Here is a 19,716-nt window from a genome sequence, read left to right on the forward strand (position 1 = left end):
GCGCGGGGAGGGGCGGGCGCTCGGCCGCTGGTCCCCCGGGCCCAGCGCTGGCTCGGGCGGGCTGGGGCGTGATGTCACGGCAGGGAGGGGGCGCGGGAGCGGCCGGGCCGGCGGGGAGGCGGGGGAGGTGTTTTCCAGCTTTAAAAAGGCAGCAGGCAGAGCGCGGCCCTGCGTCAGAGCGAGACTCAGAGGCTCCGAACTCGCCGGCACAGTCAGTCACCGCGCCGGGGAGGGCGGCCGGGCGCGGGGACCGGGGCGCGGGCGCACACCTCCGAGCCCCCGCCGCCCGTCAGCCTGCCGGGCTCCCGGGGCCGCCGCAGCCCGGACCCGCCACGCGCGCACACGCCCCTCACAACGCTTCTCTGGGGCGCGCGGCGCTGAGCCCGGGCCGGCGCGCGTCCGCCGGGGGAGAGGCGTCCTTCCTCGGGAGACCCGGCCCCGCGCGGCGGCGCAAGACGCCCGCTCCTCCTCCCGCTCCTCCCGCTGCCGCCGCCGCCGCCGCCGCCGCCGCCGGCGCCGCGTGGATGCCAAGTACCAGTTTTCCAGTCCCTTCCAAGTTTCCACTCGGCCCTCCGGCTGCAGTCTGCGGGAGCGGAGAAACTTTGGGGCCCTCTGCGCCCGCCGGCGGCACCATGAAGTCGGCAGAGGAAGGTAAGCCGGAGCGGCCGCAGACCCCCGCCGCGGCCCCCGGGGGCCCCCGGCCCCGCGCCCTGAGCCCGGCGCCCGTGCGGCCCGCGCCCGTCCGACCCACGCCCGGCGGGGTCCCGGCCCGCGGAGGGGCGAGCAGGCCGGTCCAGGGTCCGCGCGCAGGGAGGGGCGCGCGGCGGGCGCGCTGCACAGATTGGGAATCGGTGTCCCCCTGGTGTTTCCCCAGAGCAGCCCTGATTTCGTGCGCGCCTTCTTGCCAATAGGTGTCTCCTCTTCTCTAGCGCTGAGTGCGCGCACTTGGCCTTCGCTGGTGCAGCCTCGCGGCTGCTCCGGCTATAGAAACTCAGTTCAAATGCAGGCGGCTGGGGGACGGGGCGAGGTTAGGGCCGTCAGAACCACGAAGGAAGGACACTTTGGAAAGCAGCGAGGTTTCTCTGGGAAAGAGGGATGGCCGGTGTCTTCCCCCGTGGGGCAAGGCCCCAGGAAGACCAGCCGTACGGTGAGGTTGCGAGGGGGGGGGCGGTGTTCTGCGCCCCTCCACGAGCTCAGTCGGTAGCAGATTCCTTCCAGGCGCTGGGCCCCGCGAACCGCTCCGTGTGGCGCTGCCCCGCCGGTGGCTCGACCCGCAGGACTAAAAGCCATCAGAGGAGCGGTCGGGCACAGCCCCTGATTCAAGACAGTTTGCAGCCTTAGAGACTTGAGAGTTCCAAACGTAGATGTTCCAGGACAGTTGGAAAAGAGACCTCCGAGTTTCAAGCTACTTGTTCATAGTCACGAAGATGGCATAAGCGTCTGCCCTGCCCTGAAGGCTGGTGTTGGCGAGGCCGCCGCTACTGACGGTGCGCTTGCGACCCTCCCGCGTGCGGTCTTAGGTCCACAGTCCCCTCACCCGCACCCTCTCAACACTCCTCCCACCCCTGACCAAAGCAGCCCAGAGTTCCTACGGCGTTCCTGAAGGTGTCTGAAGATAGCCTCCGAAAGGGGTGACGAGCATCCTCGTCAGGGAGCACGATGGAAGCTGGGAGACACCTTTCCCAATGCCGTAGCAACCCTGAAGTACTTTGTCTAAACTATTTTAAGAAAACCGCCTCGCCTGCCAGTGCATGATGAGTGCTCGTACTTCGCAGGGCAGACACCCCTGTGGGGAGAGCTAGGAAGTAATTGCTGCCCGTCTCCTGCACGATCTAATCAATGTGACGGCCCCTCCTGCATTACAGCTGCGCTTTTCAAAGACTGCCGGCTCGGGAGAACTTCCTTCTCTTTAGCAAACGTGAGCTCAAGACCGTACATTCAATATAAGAACAGCGGTATGGGGTCAGTGTCTTGATGTCTTATGTTATTTCTACATATTTTCATCAAGGGAGGAAGATGTATCCCATGTTTCTCACCATTTCATCCCAATTTAGAAGATGCTGAAATGTAAACAGCAGGTGACGTTTACAGGACAAGCTCTTACTGTTAAAAAAGTTTTAAAAGTTGTCGAGATTTTGATTTTACATCCTTGACACTTATTTCAAAGTTTCTTATCACTGCTTTTTATAAATGTGGGTTTTTCAAAGTTTAGGTTTCTTTACCTCTACAGTCGGTGGTCTGTCTGCGATAGAGAATCTTTTTTCTCTTACAAGAGGAAAAGGCGTCTATGGGGGTGGTGGTTATCTTTCAGGTTTCCAGCTTAAGAAAATACATTTGAAGGTGTCCCTGCTAAGAGGCAGCACGCCAGGCGTGATGATGCCCTTTGACTAAACAAATATTGGTGTATTTATAAGGACCACAGAATTAGGCTAAACAGAAAGTATGATCTAATCCTTCATAGAGCCAGGCACAGGGTATGAGAGGCAGGGCCTGCAGGTCCACGCCTGCCGTGCTGAGGCCTTCCCCCGCAGGCCCGGCTGGGCTTTAGTTGCCCATGTGAGAATCTCAGGGATTCCCCAGCGCTTCCCTCCAGTTTAGTGAGCATGTGGTCAAAGCTCACTGGGCACTGCTGTTGGAGAAGGCCCTGTGCTCGTTCTTGTGCGTGGGGAATGCAGAGAGATGCAGGCCTCGTAGGTACACCCACCCACCCATCCAGAGGTGGTTCCACACTGAGTGCCCGGGGCTCTCCAGAACGGAACAATGCCCGCGCTGTTCTCCTGCCACTTAACTTCGCGGCGTTGTTTCCTAATCCAGATTAGAAAAGGCCCTGCTGCTCTGTCACACCCAGGGCTGGAGCTCTGGGCCCGGTGCACACCGGCAGCCTCTGACAGGAAGAGCCAGCTAAACGTTTCCATCAAGACGGGAGTGTCTGCTGAATTAGCAAATAGCTCCAAACCATTTACAAGACGAAAGGCACGGGGGTGCTGGGAAGAGGAGCAGTTAAAACACGGCCACCCTATCCGGTTACGTCGGTGGGGGATCTGCAAGTAGGCGGGGATCAGCTCGGCCTTAGGATAAAGCAGACCCCAGTCCTGACCCCGAGGGGCTCGGGTGCGCCCGGAAGGGTAAACCCACTTTCTCCTGGACAGAACAGTTTGAGCGAGAAGTTTTAGTCTAAACAGATGGTAGAGGCTGTTGTTTGTGTGTAAATTTTTGGTGGGGGTGAGAAGGTGGCTGAACTTAAAAAAAAAAACCCGAAAAGAGAGAAAATGAAATGTTGTGGCTTCTGAACGGAAAACAGAACTTCCATTTGCCTGAAGGTCAGCAAAAAAAGCAAACTAAAACAAAACAGCCCTCCAACATACATCTCAAAGATAGAACTATTATTAGAAACTAAATCAGGCCAAAGTGAACTATAGTTTATCACTGGAGAAAACCAGCGATTTGGAAAGGGTCATGAGAGGGAAAGGGTTTGGGGGAGGGGTCACGTGATTCCCAGGTTATCTGCTTCCGAAAAAAGCAATCCCCACGGGGCCAGAGGGCCTGCGGGGCAGAGAGCAGGACTCGTTTGATTAGCAGCGGAGTTGCAGAAACGGACACTTGTGCACTCTCCTCCTTTCCCACTCGACTCCCCCTGCGCGGGTCGTTCTCAGCCTCTCACACCGCCGTCTTGGCCACCATCCCGTTGCTCTTGCAGATGCTGGTGTCACGGGGTGCCAAGATTCTCGGGCAGTTAGAACAAACACCTGGGAGAAAGTCCTGGGGAGAGTTGGTGCTCAGGCGGGCCTAGCCTTTTATACTGCTGTTGTGCGGACGGGCTGCTCTGTGTCCGGGCCTTGGGTTTCACCCCCCCGCGAGCTCTCCCTCAACCTGGGAAAGCTTTGGAGTCACTCACGGGTGGCTGGCAGGCTACTTGTGCGCGCACAGGCGTGTGCAAGCGTGTTTCAGGAATCTGAGGGACTAACGTGAACGGGGTCCCAAAAAGGAAGGGGTGCCAGTTGGGCATCAGCCTGCGAGTGGAAGGCCGCGTAAAGCAGCCCGGCCTCAAGGTGCGAAGGAGAGCGCGCTCCCAGCCCCGACCAACCTCCCACCTTCCTCTTTCGGGCTCTGGGGGCTGGAAAACGGTGTTCCCTGTGTTCGTTGCTCTTTCGCAGCGGGCTGGGGAAGAAGCCGCTGCTTTGAAAGCGAGCCCTGCGGTCCAGGGAATTCTACTCCGGGCGCTGGCTGCGGGGCTTCGGCTGGACGTGCGCGTTACAGACTCGGCAACAACCGAGACGGGCTGATCCTCGTCCTACGAGGGGCCAGGCAGCGGGGAGGCCCCTCTAGGCACGTTCAGTAGGTTGGTGAGGCGTCAGCAGCAACTCGGGACGCAGCTATTGATCTTCGCGACCCGCTGCCTCCGGGTGCAGCCAGCCGGCACCGCTAGCGGTGCCCGCCTCCCCGGAGTGAGGCTGCAGGCGGGCGGGGGTCCACCGCCGGCTCCCGTCCTCGCCCGCCCCCAGCCTCTGCCCACCCGGCTCCGGCCGCAGGGGCGCTCGGGCGGCGGGGCGGACGGAGGTGGCTGGACCCCGTGTCCCCTCCCCCCAGTCCCCGGCGCACGCGTATCCCCCCGAGTGCGGACCCGGGGGGCACTCGGGGGTCTCGCTCGCGCGGAGGGGCGGACCCGAGAGCCTCCTGGGGGCCCCGGGCGCGGGTGTGGGCGCCGGGAGCCGGGACACCAGTGAAAGGCGTGCGCTCCAGCTCGCGGGGAGAGTTTATTTAAAACTCGGAAGCCGGCGGCCGGCAAGCTGCTTGTTTATGTAAACCCGGAAACAGCGGGGGGAGGGGCGCGGCGGGGGAGGGCCGGGGGGAGGGGCGCGAGCGGGAGTCACGTTACCCGAGGACGCGCGGCCGAGCGCAGGGCGCAGCCGAGCCCCGGGCGCCTCGACCACAGGTGCCCGCGGCCGGGGCTCCGACCCTGGACCCCGACCGGACCCCCTCCAGGGCCCTAACCCCGACCCCGACCCCAACCTGGCATCCCGACCCCGACCCCGGACCCCAGCCTGACTCCAGTCCAGGACCCCGACCCAGGCCTTGACTCCTGACACCGGACCCCGCCCGACTCCAGCCTAGATCCCGACCCCGGACCCCGACCCGGGACCCCAACCAGGTCCCCGACCCCCGACCAGACCCGAACCCCGGATCCGATCCCACCCCTGACCTCCGACCCCGACCCCGGACCCCAGACCCCTGACCTCGGACCCCGACCCTCTGATCTCTGACCCCCGACCCAACATGACGGGGCTGGAGGAGGACCAGGAGTTCGACTTTGATTTTCTCTTCGAGTTTAACCAGAGCGACGAGGGCGCCGCCGCGGCCACCGCAGGTGGGTCCGCGCGGGGCCGGGGCGCAGGGAGGGGGCGCGGGGCCGGGCGGGCCGGATCCGCGGCGGGAGGGGCGGGCCCGGAGGCGCGCCGCGGCTCCCGCTCCTCTGCCCCGGGGCGCCCCCCAGTCTCCCGTCCCCGACCCCCCGCGGCGCCAGGGGCGGGGGCAGCGCCCGTAGCCTACCCAGCGGGTCCAGTTGAGGGGCGAGCGGGGTAACGAGAGAGGCCCCTTTGGAGTAGGCAGATCCCCCGGCCAAGTGTGCTAGGCTCGGGGCCGCACTCCAGCTGAGCCCTGAGCGCATTCCCGCTGGAGGGGCCTCCTGTTTAGGGCGGGGCGCCGCTCCCGCCAGGGGACAGTGTGCCAGGCCCTGGACTTGGACGTCCCGGCGGGGCGGGGGCCACGAGCTCCCCGAGTCTGCCCGCCCGCTCCCTGTGCCCTCAGCGCTGAAGCCTCCCTTCCCCCTGCCACCAGGAAAAGTTCCAATGGAACTAGCCTCCGGTACCTCGGACCACCAAGTCCCCGGGCCTTGCCTTTCTTTCGTTTTCTCTTCTCGGTCAAAAATAAAGGTTCTACTTAAACAGAAGATAAAGGAATCCTCCAGCCCCCTAGAGTGTGTGCTCTTGGATAAGAGTAAGCCCTTGAACGATCACGCCCCCTTTTACTGGAAGACCCAGTCTGTGCCTAGGGTCGCCCTGCGTGGAGGGAACCGAGAGCCCCCTCCTTGCAGCCTGGCTCTCCCCGACCTGTCTTTCTGCCCCCTGTCGGCCCTCTTTCTGTGTCTGTCTTCAAGATGTTCTCTCTGTCCCTGCCCACGTGGCGGTGAAGTGGTGAAGCTGAGCCCAGCACACTTGGCACTGGCGGGCGCCCGTCTCTGCAATGACTGTATAATATTTTCCGTATCATTCACTGCCCCTCTTTTAAAAGTGCAACGTCCTGCTCGTTTTTGTGTGTTTTTTTTTTTTTTTTCCGGTACGTGGGCCTCTCTGTTGTGGAGCGCAGGCTCCCGACGCGCAGGCTCAGCGGCCATGGCTCACAGGCCCAGCCGCTCCGCGGCATGTGGGATCTTCCCGGACCGGGGCACGAACCCGTGTCCCCTGCATCGACAGGCGGACTCTCGACCACTGCACCACCAGGGAAGCCCCCTGCTCGTTTTTTTAAAAAATAAATGTTCCAACCAGGCCAAGGCTGCTTGGATCTGTCCTCCCTAAACGTCTTCTCTTTTCCACTTCCTCGGCTGTACCATTTCCAGGCCTTTGGGTCAGGCGGTGACAAGGCAGGCGCGGGTGGGAGACCGAGGCAATTGTCTGAACAGATCTGGGGCGGAAGTGGAGAAACAGGCCCTGAAGGCCTTCTGCACTTGCTGGGCTTCGGCTGTCTGTGCGCAGGTCCTGGCTGGGCTTCCTGGGTTGTTTCCACCAGAAGGCTTTCTCCCTTGGTATCCAACCCCCTTTTCAGTCTGTTTAGCAGATATCTTTGATGAGAGGCTTGGTGACCTCTTCAGGGTGTGAAAGCCAGTCCAGGACAGGGACTGCCATGCTCGTCCTGTGTCCTCAGGGGCTCTGCTGCCCGCTTGGTGCTTGGGAAGCTCCCAGAGTTGGGGAAGCCCTCACGGCCTCCCCCCGTCTCTTTGCATGTCTGCTCCCCCCGACAGCGAGCTGAGTAACACTGTCAAGGGGCCTTTTCAGCCTCACTGCCAAGCATACAGCCCCCACCCCAACCTCCAGGGACCACAGTCCCATTAAAGCCTCCTGCAGGAAGGCCTCTGGGGTGCTGGCAGCTGGGGCCCAGCGTTCACCAGGCTTTGGGGGAAGGGCAGCTGGAGAGAGCTCTGGGCAGAGATGGAAAGGGCTCCTTCCCCTTGTCATGGTGTTAGGAAGAAGTTGATAGAAAACATTCCTTCTTGCCTATTTATGTGAGAAGCACTCATACTTTTTTCTTTTTTATTAAGACTTTTTGAGAACAGTGTTAGCTTCACGGCAGAACTGGGTGGAAGGTATAGAGATTTCCCCCTCCTCCCGCAGGGACGGTCTCCCCCACTATCAACATCCCTACGAGATGGTACCTTTGTTACAGTCGATGAACCTACACTGACACATCATCACCTAAAGTCTGTAGTTTACATAGGGTTCACTCTGGGTGTTGTACATTCTGTGGGTTTGGACAGGTGTGCAATGACACGTATCCACCATCATGGGGTCATACGGAGTGTTTTCACTGCCGTAAACATCCTCTGTGCCCCCCCCGTATCTCCCTCCCTCCCCCAGCCCCCGGCACCACTGATCTGCTCACCGGGTCCACAGTTTTGTCTTTTCCAGAACGTCCCGTAGTTGGACACACAGTGCTCAGCCGTTTCATATGGGCTTTTTTCACTTAGCAACATGCGTTTCCGTCTCCTGCATGCCTCTTCGTGACTTGCTGGCTCTGGTGCTAAATAATATTCCCTTGTCTGGATGGACCCCGGTTTATCTATCCATTCAACTTACCAAAGGACATCTTGGTTGCTTCTAAGTTTTGGCATTTATGAATAAAGTACTTTCTTCTTGTTCTTATTAGTTACTAACATTATATTGTAACTATTAAGTTCGTGGTTACATTGTTATGTTAAATTCTTCAGCTCTCAATGGGTGACGGGAGTGCCTTCACATTATTTCCGGAATGAACCTGGATAGAAATAAATGAATGAATGACTAATTCTGAGATCGAGTGTGAAGCGCGCTGGCGCACAGCCTTAGAGATGATACTGAACCAAAAGTGGGCACCTTCTCAAAAGGACACGGCCAGCCCTGACCTTGGGGTCCCTTGTCCCTGTCACGATTTTCTCTGAGTTGAGAGCGGCATCCTCTCACCTGTCACCCTGTCACTCCCGCCACCTCTTGCGCTGGGAAGCGTGGCCCCCGGGTGTTCGAGGGGCCGTGGGTCCTGGGGTTCTTTACTTCCAGAGCGCTCGGCGGTGCGGATAGACAGTCAGCCACCATTTGTTGGGAGAAAGAAAAGAGAATTTTAAAAATAATCTGCCCTGGGCTGGGCTGGGCAGGGTGTTGTTTGCCCTCCCGGGGCACTCCCGGCCCCTCTAGGGAGGAGGCTGGGCGGTGGGCTTCCGTCTCTGGGGAGCAGGCAGAGGGCCTCCTGCTTCTCTCTGGGTCTCAGGAAATAGCTGCTCTGCTGTCAGCCGGGCGGCGGGCGTGGCCCTGCTTCCCGCCCGCCTGGGGCTCCTGTTTTCTAAGTTATTTTGGCCGCCGGGCTGGGGACTGTAGCCCTGGCAACTCAGGAGGAAATGGGCCTGGCCTCGGCCTCCTGGCCTCGAGGGCAGGTCCCTCACCGCCACCTTGACTGTGCAGGATGGCGTTTCACGGCTCACGTGTGAAAGGGGGCATCTTCTGATGACGTGAAGACTTGGGGGCGTTTTTATTCTCAGTTCCCTCCTCAGCGGTGGTGATGGTGATGGCGAGGACGCCCCAGAGGCCCGCGTGTCTGCGCAGGAGGGCGCGGGGCCCAGCGCCCAGAGCGCAGGCGGCCCCTTGGCCTCTTAGCACAGGTGACTGCCCTTGCACCTTCAGCTCAGCAGCCCCAAAGTTCCAGAGATGTTTCCACCAGCGGGCTGCTTTGTCCCAGAGGACATTTTAATTCTCTGTGATGTTTGTCAGAGGAAGGCCACAGCGACTCGTGGCCACAGGCTGTTTTTAATTCCTTAAACGCGGGGCCTGGGAAGGTGAAGACCTAAGGCAGTGAGGCTGGGGCGTTGGAGCCCGTCCCCGTCGCGACGCAGGGGACCCCTGTGAGGACGGCTGCTTGTTGCCTCTGGAAGTCATCTCCCTGGCAGGCAGTGGGGTGACCGGTGCCCTCAGAGCTGTGTCTGTCTGTCACCCACGGGCCTGGCTCCTGCCCTGCCCAGTAAACAGCTCCCGACAGAAAGGTCCTGGCGTGGAGCGTCTTTTTTGTTTTGTGTTTTGTTTTGTTTCCACTACCTGCGAAGTATGATCTGGCCGCGAGGGCAGTGCCCACGGCTGGGGAGAGGAGGCCTGGCTGCCAGGCTGCTTCCAGTTCTATTTCTAGCTTCGTGTCCTACGGCTCAACCCCAGCAAATGCTGAAGGGGGTGTTCCGTACAATGAAAAACAAAAGTCGCCATGACGGGCTTCCTCTCAGGGTCTGTGACGGACGGGGGACGCGGGCAGGGGCAAGGTGGCTCCCCCGTCTCTGGTGAGACGGCCGCCGTGTGCGGGGCGAGGGCGCAGCCAGCAGTGCGCTCTGCGTCCCCCTCGAGGCCCCGGATGGCGCTGGGCAGGGGTCTGAGCACTCGGGAACCTGCTGAGATGCAGTCGGCCATGGTGGAAGGACACGGATCGACTTTTTTGGTGGCTGTGCAGAGATGATGCGTTTGTGCGGTTCTGAAATACACGAGCTTTCAGAATGAGAGGAAATACTTCCGCCAGCTCTGGCCTGTTGAACGAGCTGCGGATGGAGCTCGCAGTGGGCGCTGGACCCACTGGGAGCTGATGCGCGGTCCGCAGGCTCCAGGCACCCCTACTCCCCACGCTGGCGTCCATGTCTGCGCCTGCCCCCGCCGGGGACCTGGAGGCGGCATGGCTTCAGAGATGAGCCACGCTTTCATGAATGTCCACTACATTAAGCCGTTTTGAATAAGCTCTCCCCAATATTTGCTTAGACTCCTGCGCTGTAAGTTGATGAATCTTCTGGGCAGGCAGCCAGGCTCTGGAGGCAGCAGCAGAAACTGGGAGTAATGGGTGCGGAGCTCCCCAGTGGCCGCCGATGTGGCAGGCGTCAGCCTGAGCATCTCGGGGCTGTCAGGAAAGTCACTGGAAATGTTTTCATTCCAGGTAAATGTAATCCCTTTGAATAGTTAAAGAATTCAGATTTGAATTACGGTTTAGGTAGGAGATTGAGTGGAAGCTGGGAGGGATGAGGGGAGGGGAGAGATGCCCCCCCCCCAGCCCCGGCAGGAAGGCAGGCCCCGGGCAGGCCGGGACCTACCTGGACACGTTTTGTCCGCAAAGGGAGAACTTCCATCAGCAGACGGTGGCTGAGCTCAGAATCAGGTTGAGGCGCCTAAGGCTTTTGCTGTGCAATTCAGTTAATTAAGGCGAACGCACGCTGAGGTGGTCTTTTCTGTGTTTAATAAAGGCTCATAAAGGCTCGTGTTCTTCTCTCCCTCGTTGCGTCGCGCTTATTGACAGACTCTGGTTAAATAAAGGCCCCCCTTCGGAATGCCCTGGGAGTCAGCGGACCCCCTGTTCCCATCTCCCTCTGGGGGCCGGGGGCAGGGGCGGGCACGCTCTCAGGTCCCCGCCACGACTCGGGCTCGGGACCGCGAATGTGGCGGCGTCCCGTGGGCAGGTGGTGGGGAGGCCCCAAGCTGATGGCTAGGATTTTTTTGAATTCTTGGAATTACCTTCCTGCCAGCAAATGGTAGTTCAGTGGTGGGATCAGCTGTATCTTTTAAAATAAATGACAGATTTGCATAATATTCTTAGCTGGGCGGGAAGTGTAGGCTCTGTCCACTAAACCCCTGCAAGGCCCCCCAAGGCCTCCGGGTGCTGGGGAAGGGGCCCGGCAGGCCCGTTGAGGGTGTGTGCGGACCCGGGCCTGGGCTCTGTGCACAGTTTGTATGTTTGCCGTCGTGTCCTGCCTGGGCTTCCCTCCTGGAGTCGTGACTCGTCTTTACAATGAAGTCCGTTCTTCGTCGAAGGCCGGATGGCCTGTGCTCTTCACGTGGAGGAAAGGGCTCAAAGCACACGGTGACCACAGAAGCGAGGGTGCAGGCCTGGGGCACCTTCACTGCTCCCAGGAGCGGCCAGGTCTGGGGCCCTCTTTCAGCTGGGGGGGGCTGGCGTGTTGTCCCCTTGCGGACAGAACGTCAGGGAGGCATGGGGCTCGTGCCGCATCATAGCTGCTGCCCGGGGCTCTTTGTCCGCAGGAGCTGGGAAGGCGCGCGTCCAGGCTGGTTCAGGCCGGCGAGTGCCCTGTGGTGTCAGGGTGCAGGCAGAGGCGGGGCCCGTGTGTTGGGCTGCGGGCCTGCAGGGGAGCCAGGGCGGGCGGGGTGAAGACCCCACTCGCTGAGGTGGAGCTGGAGAGCCGGTTATGAGAAGCCGCCTGAGAAATGCCAGAAATGCTGGTTCCGGGCTTTAGCCCACGTGGCACCTGGGTGGGAGGGGGTGGGCAGGGAGCCAGGGTCTGTGTAACTCACACTTGACCTTGGAACACGTCAAACGTAATGCAGCCACTTGCTGAAGTGTCGTTACTGAAATTCCTGCCCTGGACGTATGGAATACGATTTGTTAATGTTCTGCGTACTGGCCACGCAGCCCTCATCACAACCACACAACAACAGGTGGTGCTGGACGCTCCAGCCCGTCCAGCCTCTTTTGGTCGACATCTGACTTACCTGAAGCCACGCAGCTACTGGGAACGATTTTTTGTTTCTCAAACTGGCAGTTCTGGTTAGAATGGTTTGGACAGTGTTGGGCCAGCGGTGAAGGGAGACCCTCTTAGTGGGAGGTCTGTGGATGTGGCTGTAAGGTCCGTGTAAGGTACCACCGCGCTGTGGCCTGAAGGGGACCTTGGTTCTGCCCGGCGCATCGGCCAGGTGCCTCTGGGAAGAAACACACAGCAGCATTTAGGCTCCCACGGTAACTGAGAGAAGACTGATTCCTTGTTGACACCACTGCCGCCCCTGATGGGTCCTGCCCTCGCAGAGACCCCGGGGCCTCCTGTGGGATCCGCACCCGCCCGCTGCCGGGGTCCCTCTGGACAGCACTGGCCCGGCCTCCTCTGCGTCCAGGGCCTCCGCTCACCCAGGCACAGGGTGGGGCTGAGGCAGGGGTGTCCGCACCTGTCCCGAGGGGTCACCGCGTGGCGAGCGGGGCCTCAGCGGCCTGGCCTGCAGCCCCCGGCCCCCTCCTTCTGAGCAGTCTTGACTGTCTCCTCTGGACATGCCTTTCCAGGCTTATTAACCTCCTGTGTGGTTTTTGCAAAGACTGTCCTCCGATTTTTAACATTCTAGTACGGTTTTTGTGTTAAATGTGTCCGTGGGCCTGCGAGGGTGTTGGTGTGAGCGGGGGACCCGGCAGTTGAGGGGAGCTTCACCCAGCAGCCCCAGGTGGGCCGGGCGCTGGCGTCGGGGTCCGGCCCCTGGTCGCGCCGCCCGTCCTTCCCTCTCAGGACGAGGGGGTGGCAAGGCTTGCGGGGGGCATATCCGCGGACCCGCCTAGCCCCCCTCTGCCCAGGCGCCACCTCCCACTCAGAGCTTCTGGTTCCCTCCGCTGCAGTTTCGCTTCTCTCCTCCTCACGGCTCAGTCTCTCCCTGGGGCCGTTTACAATCCGGCCCGGAATCTGAGCATCTGGACAACACTGACGCTTTCTCCCCAGAAGACAGCCTGGCCTTGACCCCCGGGGCGGGGGGCGGGGAGGGCAAGGCCTGTGTGTTCCCTGTGGGCCGCCCTTTTGGGGAGCAGCAGAGAACAGTGTTTTATGGGGCAGGGGATTCAGAGTGTAAAGCCAGAGTTTCTTGATAGCAAAGATGTAAGGGTCTGGGTTGCCAGAGGGAGGTTGTATGCTCCTTCTGAAATAAGCCATAATGGAAATAGATATCCCCCTACTGGGGGAGCTGGACCCACTTCCGTTAATAAATCGGATGGGATGTGAGCCTGTACTTTGAGGCCCTTGATTCTCTGGGGTCCGCCCGGGTGGGTTTCTGCAGCCCAGCGGAAGGGCGGCACTGTCATTGGATGAAGCGTCTCCGGGCTGGTGCGCTTGGCCCGGGAGGTGGTGTAGGGTTTCCACGAGCAGCTCCATTATTCAGAGACCTTGGGAGCCTCAGCTCTAGGCACACGATAATGAGGTACCCACGTGCTACAAAGGGTCTGTTCAAATTGGAAGTCCAGACGTGGGGCTTTGCTGCTAAAAATGACTAATTACACTGGTGTGACTTTCTTAGAACGTTTTACTGAGGCTGTAATCAGTGTGTGCTGGTCTAACATACGGCCGTACCTCAGTGCCGTCTGCTTCGTGTGTTTCCTGTAAAAGAAGGACTCCTAGGCCATGAGCCACCATCAGAAGGTACACGAGCGATCCCGGAACCGATGTGTGCGTCCAGAACCCCTGGGGTGTTTTCTCTGTCGCTGGCGATGAGTCTATCACAGCGTCTTTAAGCGTCCAGGCCCCCGTGTCGAAAACCTGCCCACCCGTCTCTTGGTTGGACAGATGGCGCACCGTCGTGGACCAGGCACAGGCCTGGGCCCTGGAGGCAGGGGTGGACCAGGGTAGACCTGGGCGGGCCCGACGCGGCCCTCAGAGGCATGGGTTCTGCTGGTGCAGGACGTGATGGGGGAGATGGTGAACGTGAGGAGAAGAAAGAAAGTGGGGGAGGGTGACACGCCTGTTGGGCTGGGGGCTGCGACTGGGGTAGGGCAGGTGGGGGATGTGATTTTTGAGAAAAAGCAGAAAAAAGTAAGGGGACCGGCGCTGCGGCTCTGCGGGAAGGACGTTTGTGCAGAGGGAAGCCCCGGTGGGCGCGTGTCCAAGTGAGAGGGCGGTGGCTGGAGTGGAGAGAGGAGGGGCCCGGGCGGGGCGCAGGGACCCTGCTGGCCAGGCCGGGGCTCGGGCTGCTTCTCCGCTGGAGCAGCAGTAGCGAGCCCATCTCGGAGGCCAGGCCTGCGGGGTGAGGGGTGAGGCCGGTCCCGGATCGCGGGGTCCCTGAGCACGTGGGTGGCGGTTCCGTGGCCAGCGCCTCACCCGTCTCCCCCTCCCTTCCAGAGCACTACAGTTACGTCACCTCCGGCATCGGCTCTGGCCTGCCCCTCTCCTCCGCCCACCCCTCGCTGCCGGCCCCGTGCCACGGCCTGCAGACCTCGGCCCCGGGCGTCTCCACCGCAGGCTACGGGGCCGCCCTGGACGGCGGGCCCTCGAGCTACTTCCTCTCCTCCGGCGGAGTCAGGCCGAACGGGGCCCCGGCCCTGGAGAGCCCTCGCATCGAGATCACCTCCTACCTGGGGCTGCACCACGGCAACGGCCAGTTCTTCCATGACGCGGACGCGGAAGACGTCCTTCCCAGCTCCAAGCGGTCCCCGTCCACGGCCACCCTGAACCTGCCCAGCCTGGAGGCCTACCGCGACCCCTCGTGCCTGAGCCCGGCCAGCAGCCTGTCGTCCCGCAGCTGCAACTCCGAGGCCTCGTCCTACGAGTCCAGCTTCTCGTACCCGTACGTGTCCCCGCAGACGTCCCCGTGGCAGTCCCCCTGCGTGTCCCCCAAGACCACAGACCCCGAGGAGGGCTTCCCCCGTGGCCTGGGGGCCTGCGGCCTGCTCGGGTCCCCGAGGCACTCGCCCTCCACGTCGCCGCGCACCAGCGTCACTGAGGAGAGCTGGCTGGGGGCCCGCACGTCCAGGCCCTCGTCCCCCTGCAACAAGCGGAAGTACGGCCTCAACGGCCGGCAGCTGTCCTGCTCCCCCCACCCCTCGCCCACGCCGTCCCCTCAAGGATCGCCACGGGTCAGCGTCACCGACGACACCTGGCTGGGCAACACCACGCAGTACACCAGCTCGGCCATCGTGGCCGCCATCAACGCCCTGAGCACCGACGGCAGCCTGGACCTGGGCGACGGCGTCCCCGTCAAGGCCCGCAAGACCGCCCTGGACCACTCGCCGTCAGTGGCGCTCAAGGTGGAGCCAGCCGGGGAGGACCTGGGGGCCACGCCGCCCACGTCTGATTTCCCACCCGAGGAGTTCCCATCCTTCCAGCACATCCGCAAGGGCGCCTTCTGCGACCAGTACCTGTCGGTGCCGCAGCACCTGTACCCGTGGGCCCGGCCGAGGTCCCCAACGTCCTACACCAGGTAAGCGGGTGCAGGTGGGCGTGGGCCGAGGCAGCGGGTTCCCGAGGCCCAGTGCCGGCAGGGCTGCTTCCTTCCAAGGCTCAGGGAGGATCTCCCGCTCTCCAGCGCCGGGTCTGCTGCCGTCCTGGCGTCCCTCTGCCTTCACACCCCTCGGCCTTCTCCCGGCCTGTGTCTGTGTCGAAATCTCCCTCTGTCGGAACCCAGTCGTGTTGGTCGAGGGACCACCCCCAAGACCTCACCTTCACGAATTCTCTCCTTTTTAAAGGCCTGTCTCCAGGTGAGGTCATATCCGAGGTGCTGGAGCGGGGAGCGGGGTCAGACCTTTGGGGGCAGGAGTCAGCCCGTCACAAGGGTTTACCGACACGTGGGCTCAGTTTTTGTCTTGTTTCCTATAAAGCCAGGTGACGCTCGTGTCTGTGTTTTGGCTTCCCTGCTCGCACTTGATTGCCGTCACTGCACTGTCGGTGCAGATGGGGCCTCGGCTCCGCGATTCCCCGGAGTAGCGCGCCTGCACCAGCCCCACCCGCCGGCGTTTGGAAACAGCGCAGCCTTCTCCTCCCAGGAGGCGGGCTGCCTGGCAGGAGCCTCAGCTCCTCCGAGCGTTGGGGCTGCCGGTGCTCTGTTGGGTCCACTTACTCAGCCCAGGGTTTTTATTTTTAACTAAACAGCTTTCCCAACAGGTGGGCCGCTAATGACCCCTGGCAGAGTGCTTTCTGCTCCAGGATTTTGTCAGGCGTAGACTGTGCACACGGGCCTTCCCAGGAGGTGCACGGCCTTTGCCGTGGGGGCTGCGGGGGCCTCTCCAGGAAGAGGCGTGTGTGACAGGCATGCAGGCGTCTGCCTGTAGATTCAGGTATTCGAGGCTCGGTGTTTTCTTGTCCTGCTCCCTTTTTTGTTCTGGCGGCAAGACCGCATGGTGGGGCCCAGTGCCTTCCAGCCGTCGTGCCCGTTAGATGAGGAGAGCAAATCGGTAGGGTTTCATTTGTTCCAGAATTTTCTCTGTTGTGCTCAGACCCTCTTTTTCTCCACAACTAAAGCACACATGAGTGAGTTAGAGCTGCCAGTGGATAATGTAGTTCCAGGCGCCGAATGAACACAGCTAAACCTTTTTGGAAGTTTGTGGCAAAGAAACAGTGTGAGAGATGAAAGTTTCTAAAGCATCGGACAGTGAATACTCCCTTTCTGGTGGCACATTTAGGAGTCGAGAGGTAGAGAAGCAAGGGTTACCGTGGACCGGGAATCAGAACCTGGATTTAATTCATAAATGTGGGAATTTAAAAAACCCCTTTGGAGGCATTTTAAAATATAAAAGCTGTTTATGCAAGCTGTCCTTTCTTTATAATTATTACCTAAGAAGAAGAAGGTTTTGAAGCTAACCTGCTCAAGCACACAGGCCCACGCACAGTTTAGGACCTTCTCATTTTCATGGACCGTGACGGGGCATCAGTGAACCCACATCATCACTGCAGGTGCAAAGGTAGCTACCGTGTCTCCAGGAGCTGCTGTGACCAAACCCCACAGACGGGGCAGCTTAAACAGCAGGCGTTTATCCCTCAGGGTTCTGGGGCCTGGAGTCTGCGATCCAGGCACCGGCGTTGAAGTCCTTGGACCAGGACCACCCAGGGGCCTTGCCCTACCTTGACGGCCCCTGTAAAGACCCCACATCCAAGCGCGGTGGCCTTCTGAGGTCCTGGGGTTAGGACTCCAACCTGGGACTTTTGGAGGGACCAGCTCAGCCTGTGACCCCCGGTGGCAGATGGGGTGGCTTCCTCAGGACCTCAGCAACGGGGAGCCTGCGGGAACGCGGGTGTTTCTGGGGGGTCGTCCTGCGTCAGGACGCAGAGCTGCTGCCTGCTGTCTGCTCTGGGGTCTCGGTGATGATTCCCTGGTTGAGTGCCCTGCTCCATTTATCTCTTGGTCCCAGAGCTCCAGGCGAGGTGTGACGCTCCCGGCGTTCCTGTGAGTTCACGCCAACGAACGCTGTGAAGGCCCCACACTTCCCCCCGAGGGTTTGAAGTCCACTTTTCCCTCTGTTTTGGTTCCACATCAAAATGTGTTTCCTGGTCCCTGGCGATGTGTTTCCGTGTGATCCCGTCAGCAGGTGCAGGGGGTGGGGGTAGGGTGGGCGGCTGGAGGCCACGGGAGAAGAGAGAGGTCGAGGCACTCACCTGCCGGGAAGGTGGCCAGACTTCCTGCCCACGGGGTCTCGGGCTGCCCAGCCGGGGTGCCCAGTGCTGCCAGGCTGCGACGTGTGGGGTGGACGGCTTATCGGGACAGATCCACCTCCCAGCCTGTGGTGCGGCGCCTCTGGGCACTTCTGCTTCCGTCTTGCCGGCGAAAGGAACTTTTTAATGAGAAGTGTGCAGCGTTACTCTCTACCCAAGGAATTTGGGGGCCGTGGGCTCACTGCCCCTTTGGGGTCTTTCTGTCTGTACAGCGTGCGTGGCTCGCCCGTGTGCAGAGCCTTCTGATGGGCCCGCGGGGTCACGGAATGCTGCTGAGTTCTTCCCACAGGAGGTCTGTGAAGCCAGCAGCAGTGTTGGATGGAAGTTCATGGCTTTCAACTAAGACTTTAGACTTATTTTAGCGCCTCAGAGAATGACGCTTCTGCGCTTAAAGCTTTGGGGAAACGCAGGCGGCTTGTTTTAAGTGCCCCCCGCGCTCACGTCCGACAGGCCGCGAGCCTCTTCAGAAGGGGGCGGTCTTCCCACCTCGCTTCCTTCTGTGGACGAGAAAGCGATTCCGCCAAGGATGGTGCCACGCGGCTCCCACGATCGGCTGCGGCCGTGAGGGTGGAGGCGACCGGCCGATTCCCACTCCCGGTGGATTGTTTCTCCTTGGTGGCTTTCAGAGGACGTTGTATTGTCCCAAAGGAACTAAAGTTTAAATGTCCGTTGGTTCAAGCGAACGTACTTGAGCGTCTGCCCTGGGCGAGGGTCCGTACCCAGGGTCCTCGCTGTGTGTGTCCAGTGAACTTGTGTTTCCTTTAGGATAGGCTCGGGGAAAGCCCCAACTTCTGAGGTCTTATGCCTCTGTCTGTGCCCGGCATAACCTCTGGATTTGCCTTTAAAGGGGCAAAGTTACACGAGGAATGTGTAATACTTAAAAGGAAACTAGTTTTGGGAATGCGGAGCATTTTAAGGTGAGCCTTTTGTGACATCAACAGCACGCGTGTTGAATTAAATTCCTGCAGACAGACTTTGCTGTTGTGATTTGAGTACTTAAAGAGTGGACTTTCTTCAGGGGCGAGGGCCCGCGATGAACAGGGTTACTTGGGGCTACTGGGTTCAGTGACCCGAGGGGCTGCGTGTCCAAATCAGTATTTCAGACGCGGTTTCTTTTAGGTTGTTGGGTCCGATCGATGATTTTAATAACATCCATAACCTTTATGCTGTGTCTAACTGTTAGTTTCCAAAAGTCCGATGAAACTACTGCTGACTCTGACTGCATTTTGTAAGTTGTTTGAATATTTCGGAGTGTATCCTAATTTGGAATAAGATTAAATGAAGCCGGAGGTGGTAACAAATCCAACTGCACGTCGTTCCGCTGGGGCACCCCAGGCCCCGCCCGTCTGCACTCGGTGGTCTCCATAGGGCCAGCCCACGCGGGCTTCTGGAGCAGTCAGTCACTTCTGGGTTATTGTCTCTCTTCTGACCTGGCAAAGGACCCTCAGCCACATCATCTGAAGATCACAAAAGGAAGCTCGCTGGGGACTCCCCTGGTGGTCCAGCGGTTAAGACTCTGCGCCTCCACTGCGGGGGGCTCAGGTTCAATTCCTGGTTGGGGAGTTAAGATCCCATATGCGGCACGGCCGGAAAGTTAAAAAAAATTTTTAAAAGATTACCAAAAAAAAAAAGGAAGCTCACTGATAGCGAGCTTTAAAAAGAAGACAGTTTGTGGGGAGGTCTCTGCACGGTCCCCCTGAGCACTTGCTTACAAGACCCAGCGCCAGGGTCACGTGTTCAGGCCCCACTAGTAAGAGGTAGAGCTGGACTCACGCCGTGATTAGCTCACCCCAGAGGCGCCCCTGGCTGGGCCCCTGCTCCCCGTAGCCCTGACGAGTTTTCCCTCTAATCGGGGGGCGTCGGGGAGCCTGGGACCTTTCTCTGACGTCCGCGTCCTGCTCCCAGGATGCTGGTGGCGCTCGGGGAGGGTGGGAGCCCCGCAGACAGAGGTCCTCACGAGGCCAGAGGCTGACCTTGGCCACAGGCCTGCAGAGGCTCCTGCAGGTGAATTCGGAGTCTGAGTGCAAGACCCGGGCTGTGCGTTTCTGCAGTTGTGCTTCCTTGCTGCAGGACTATGTGGTCTCAGAGGCCCAAACCCTCATCCCCGCAGGGCAGGCTCTTTCTGGTTTCCCAGAGTTCACAGCTGACGCCAGAAAAGGTGCTCTGTGTACTGACTTCCAACTGGAAAAGTTAGCCTTGCAGATTCAGCTGTGATCTGTGGGTTTGTGGCAGAGGGGGAGGCTTCTGCTCCACCTTTAGGACCCTTCCCCCAAGGTGTA

The 19,716-nt window shown here is 60.2% G+C and overlaps 1 protein-coding gene across 5 annotated transcripts in view; it reads left to right on the forward strand.

Annotated features, from left to right (window-relative positions):
* Positions 1–524: 524 nt before the first annotated feature.
* NFATC1 (nuclear factor of activated T cells 1) overlaps positions 525–19,716 on the forward strand; it is a gene marked incomplete at its 5' end in the record, with an annotated part of 102,175 nt that continues 82,983 nt past the window's right edge. For 4 of the 5 annotated variants that reach the window (XR_014297538.1, XM_082667618.1, XM_082667615.1 and 1 more), the window contains 2 exons: positions 525–651; positions 14,135–15,212. Coding sequence is in view for 4 of the 5 variants with exons in the window: in XM_082667618.1 (XP_082523744.1) it covers positions 525–651; positions 14,135–15,212 (1,205 nt within the window). Of the gene's footprint in view, positions 652–4,908; positions 5,366–14,134; positions 15,213–19,716 lie in introns of those variants that run through there. The other variant, XM_082667614.1, reaches the window with a different exon arrangement.

Source organism: Grampus griseus (assembly GCF_964374135.1).
Source record: "Grampus griseus genome assembly, chromosome: 12".
Classification (NCBI taxonomy): Eukaryota; Metazoa; Chordata; class Mammalia; order Artiodactyla; family Delphinidae; genus Grampus; species Grampus griseus.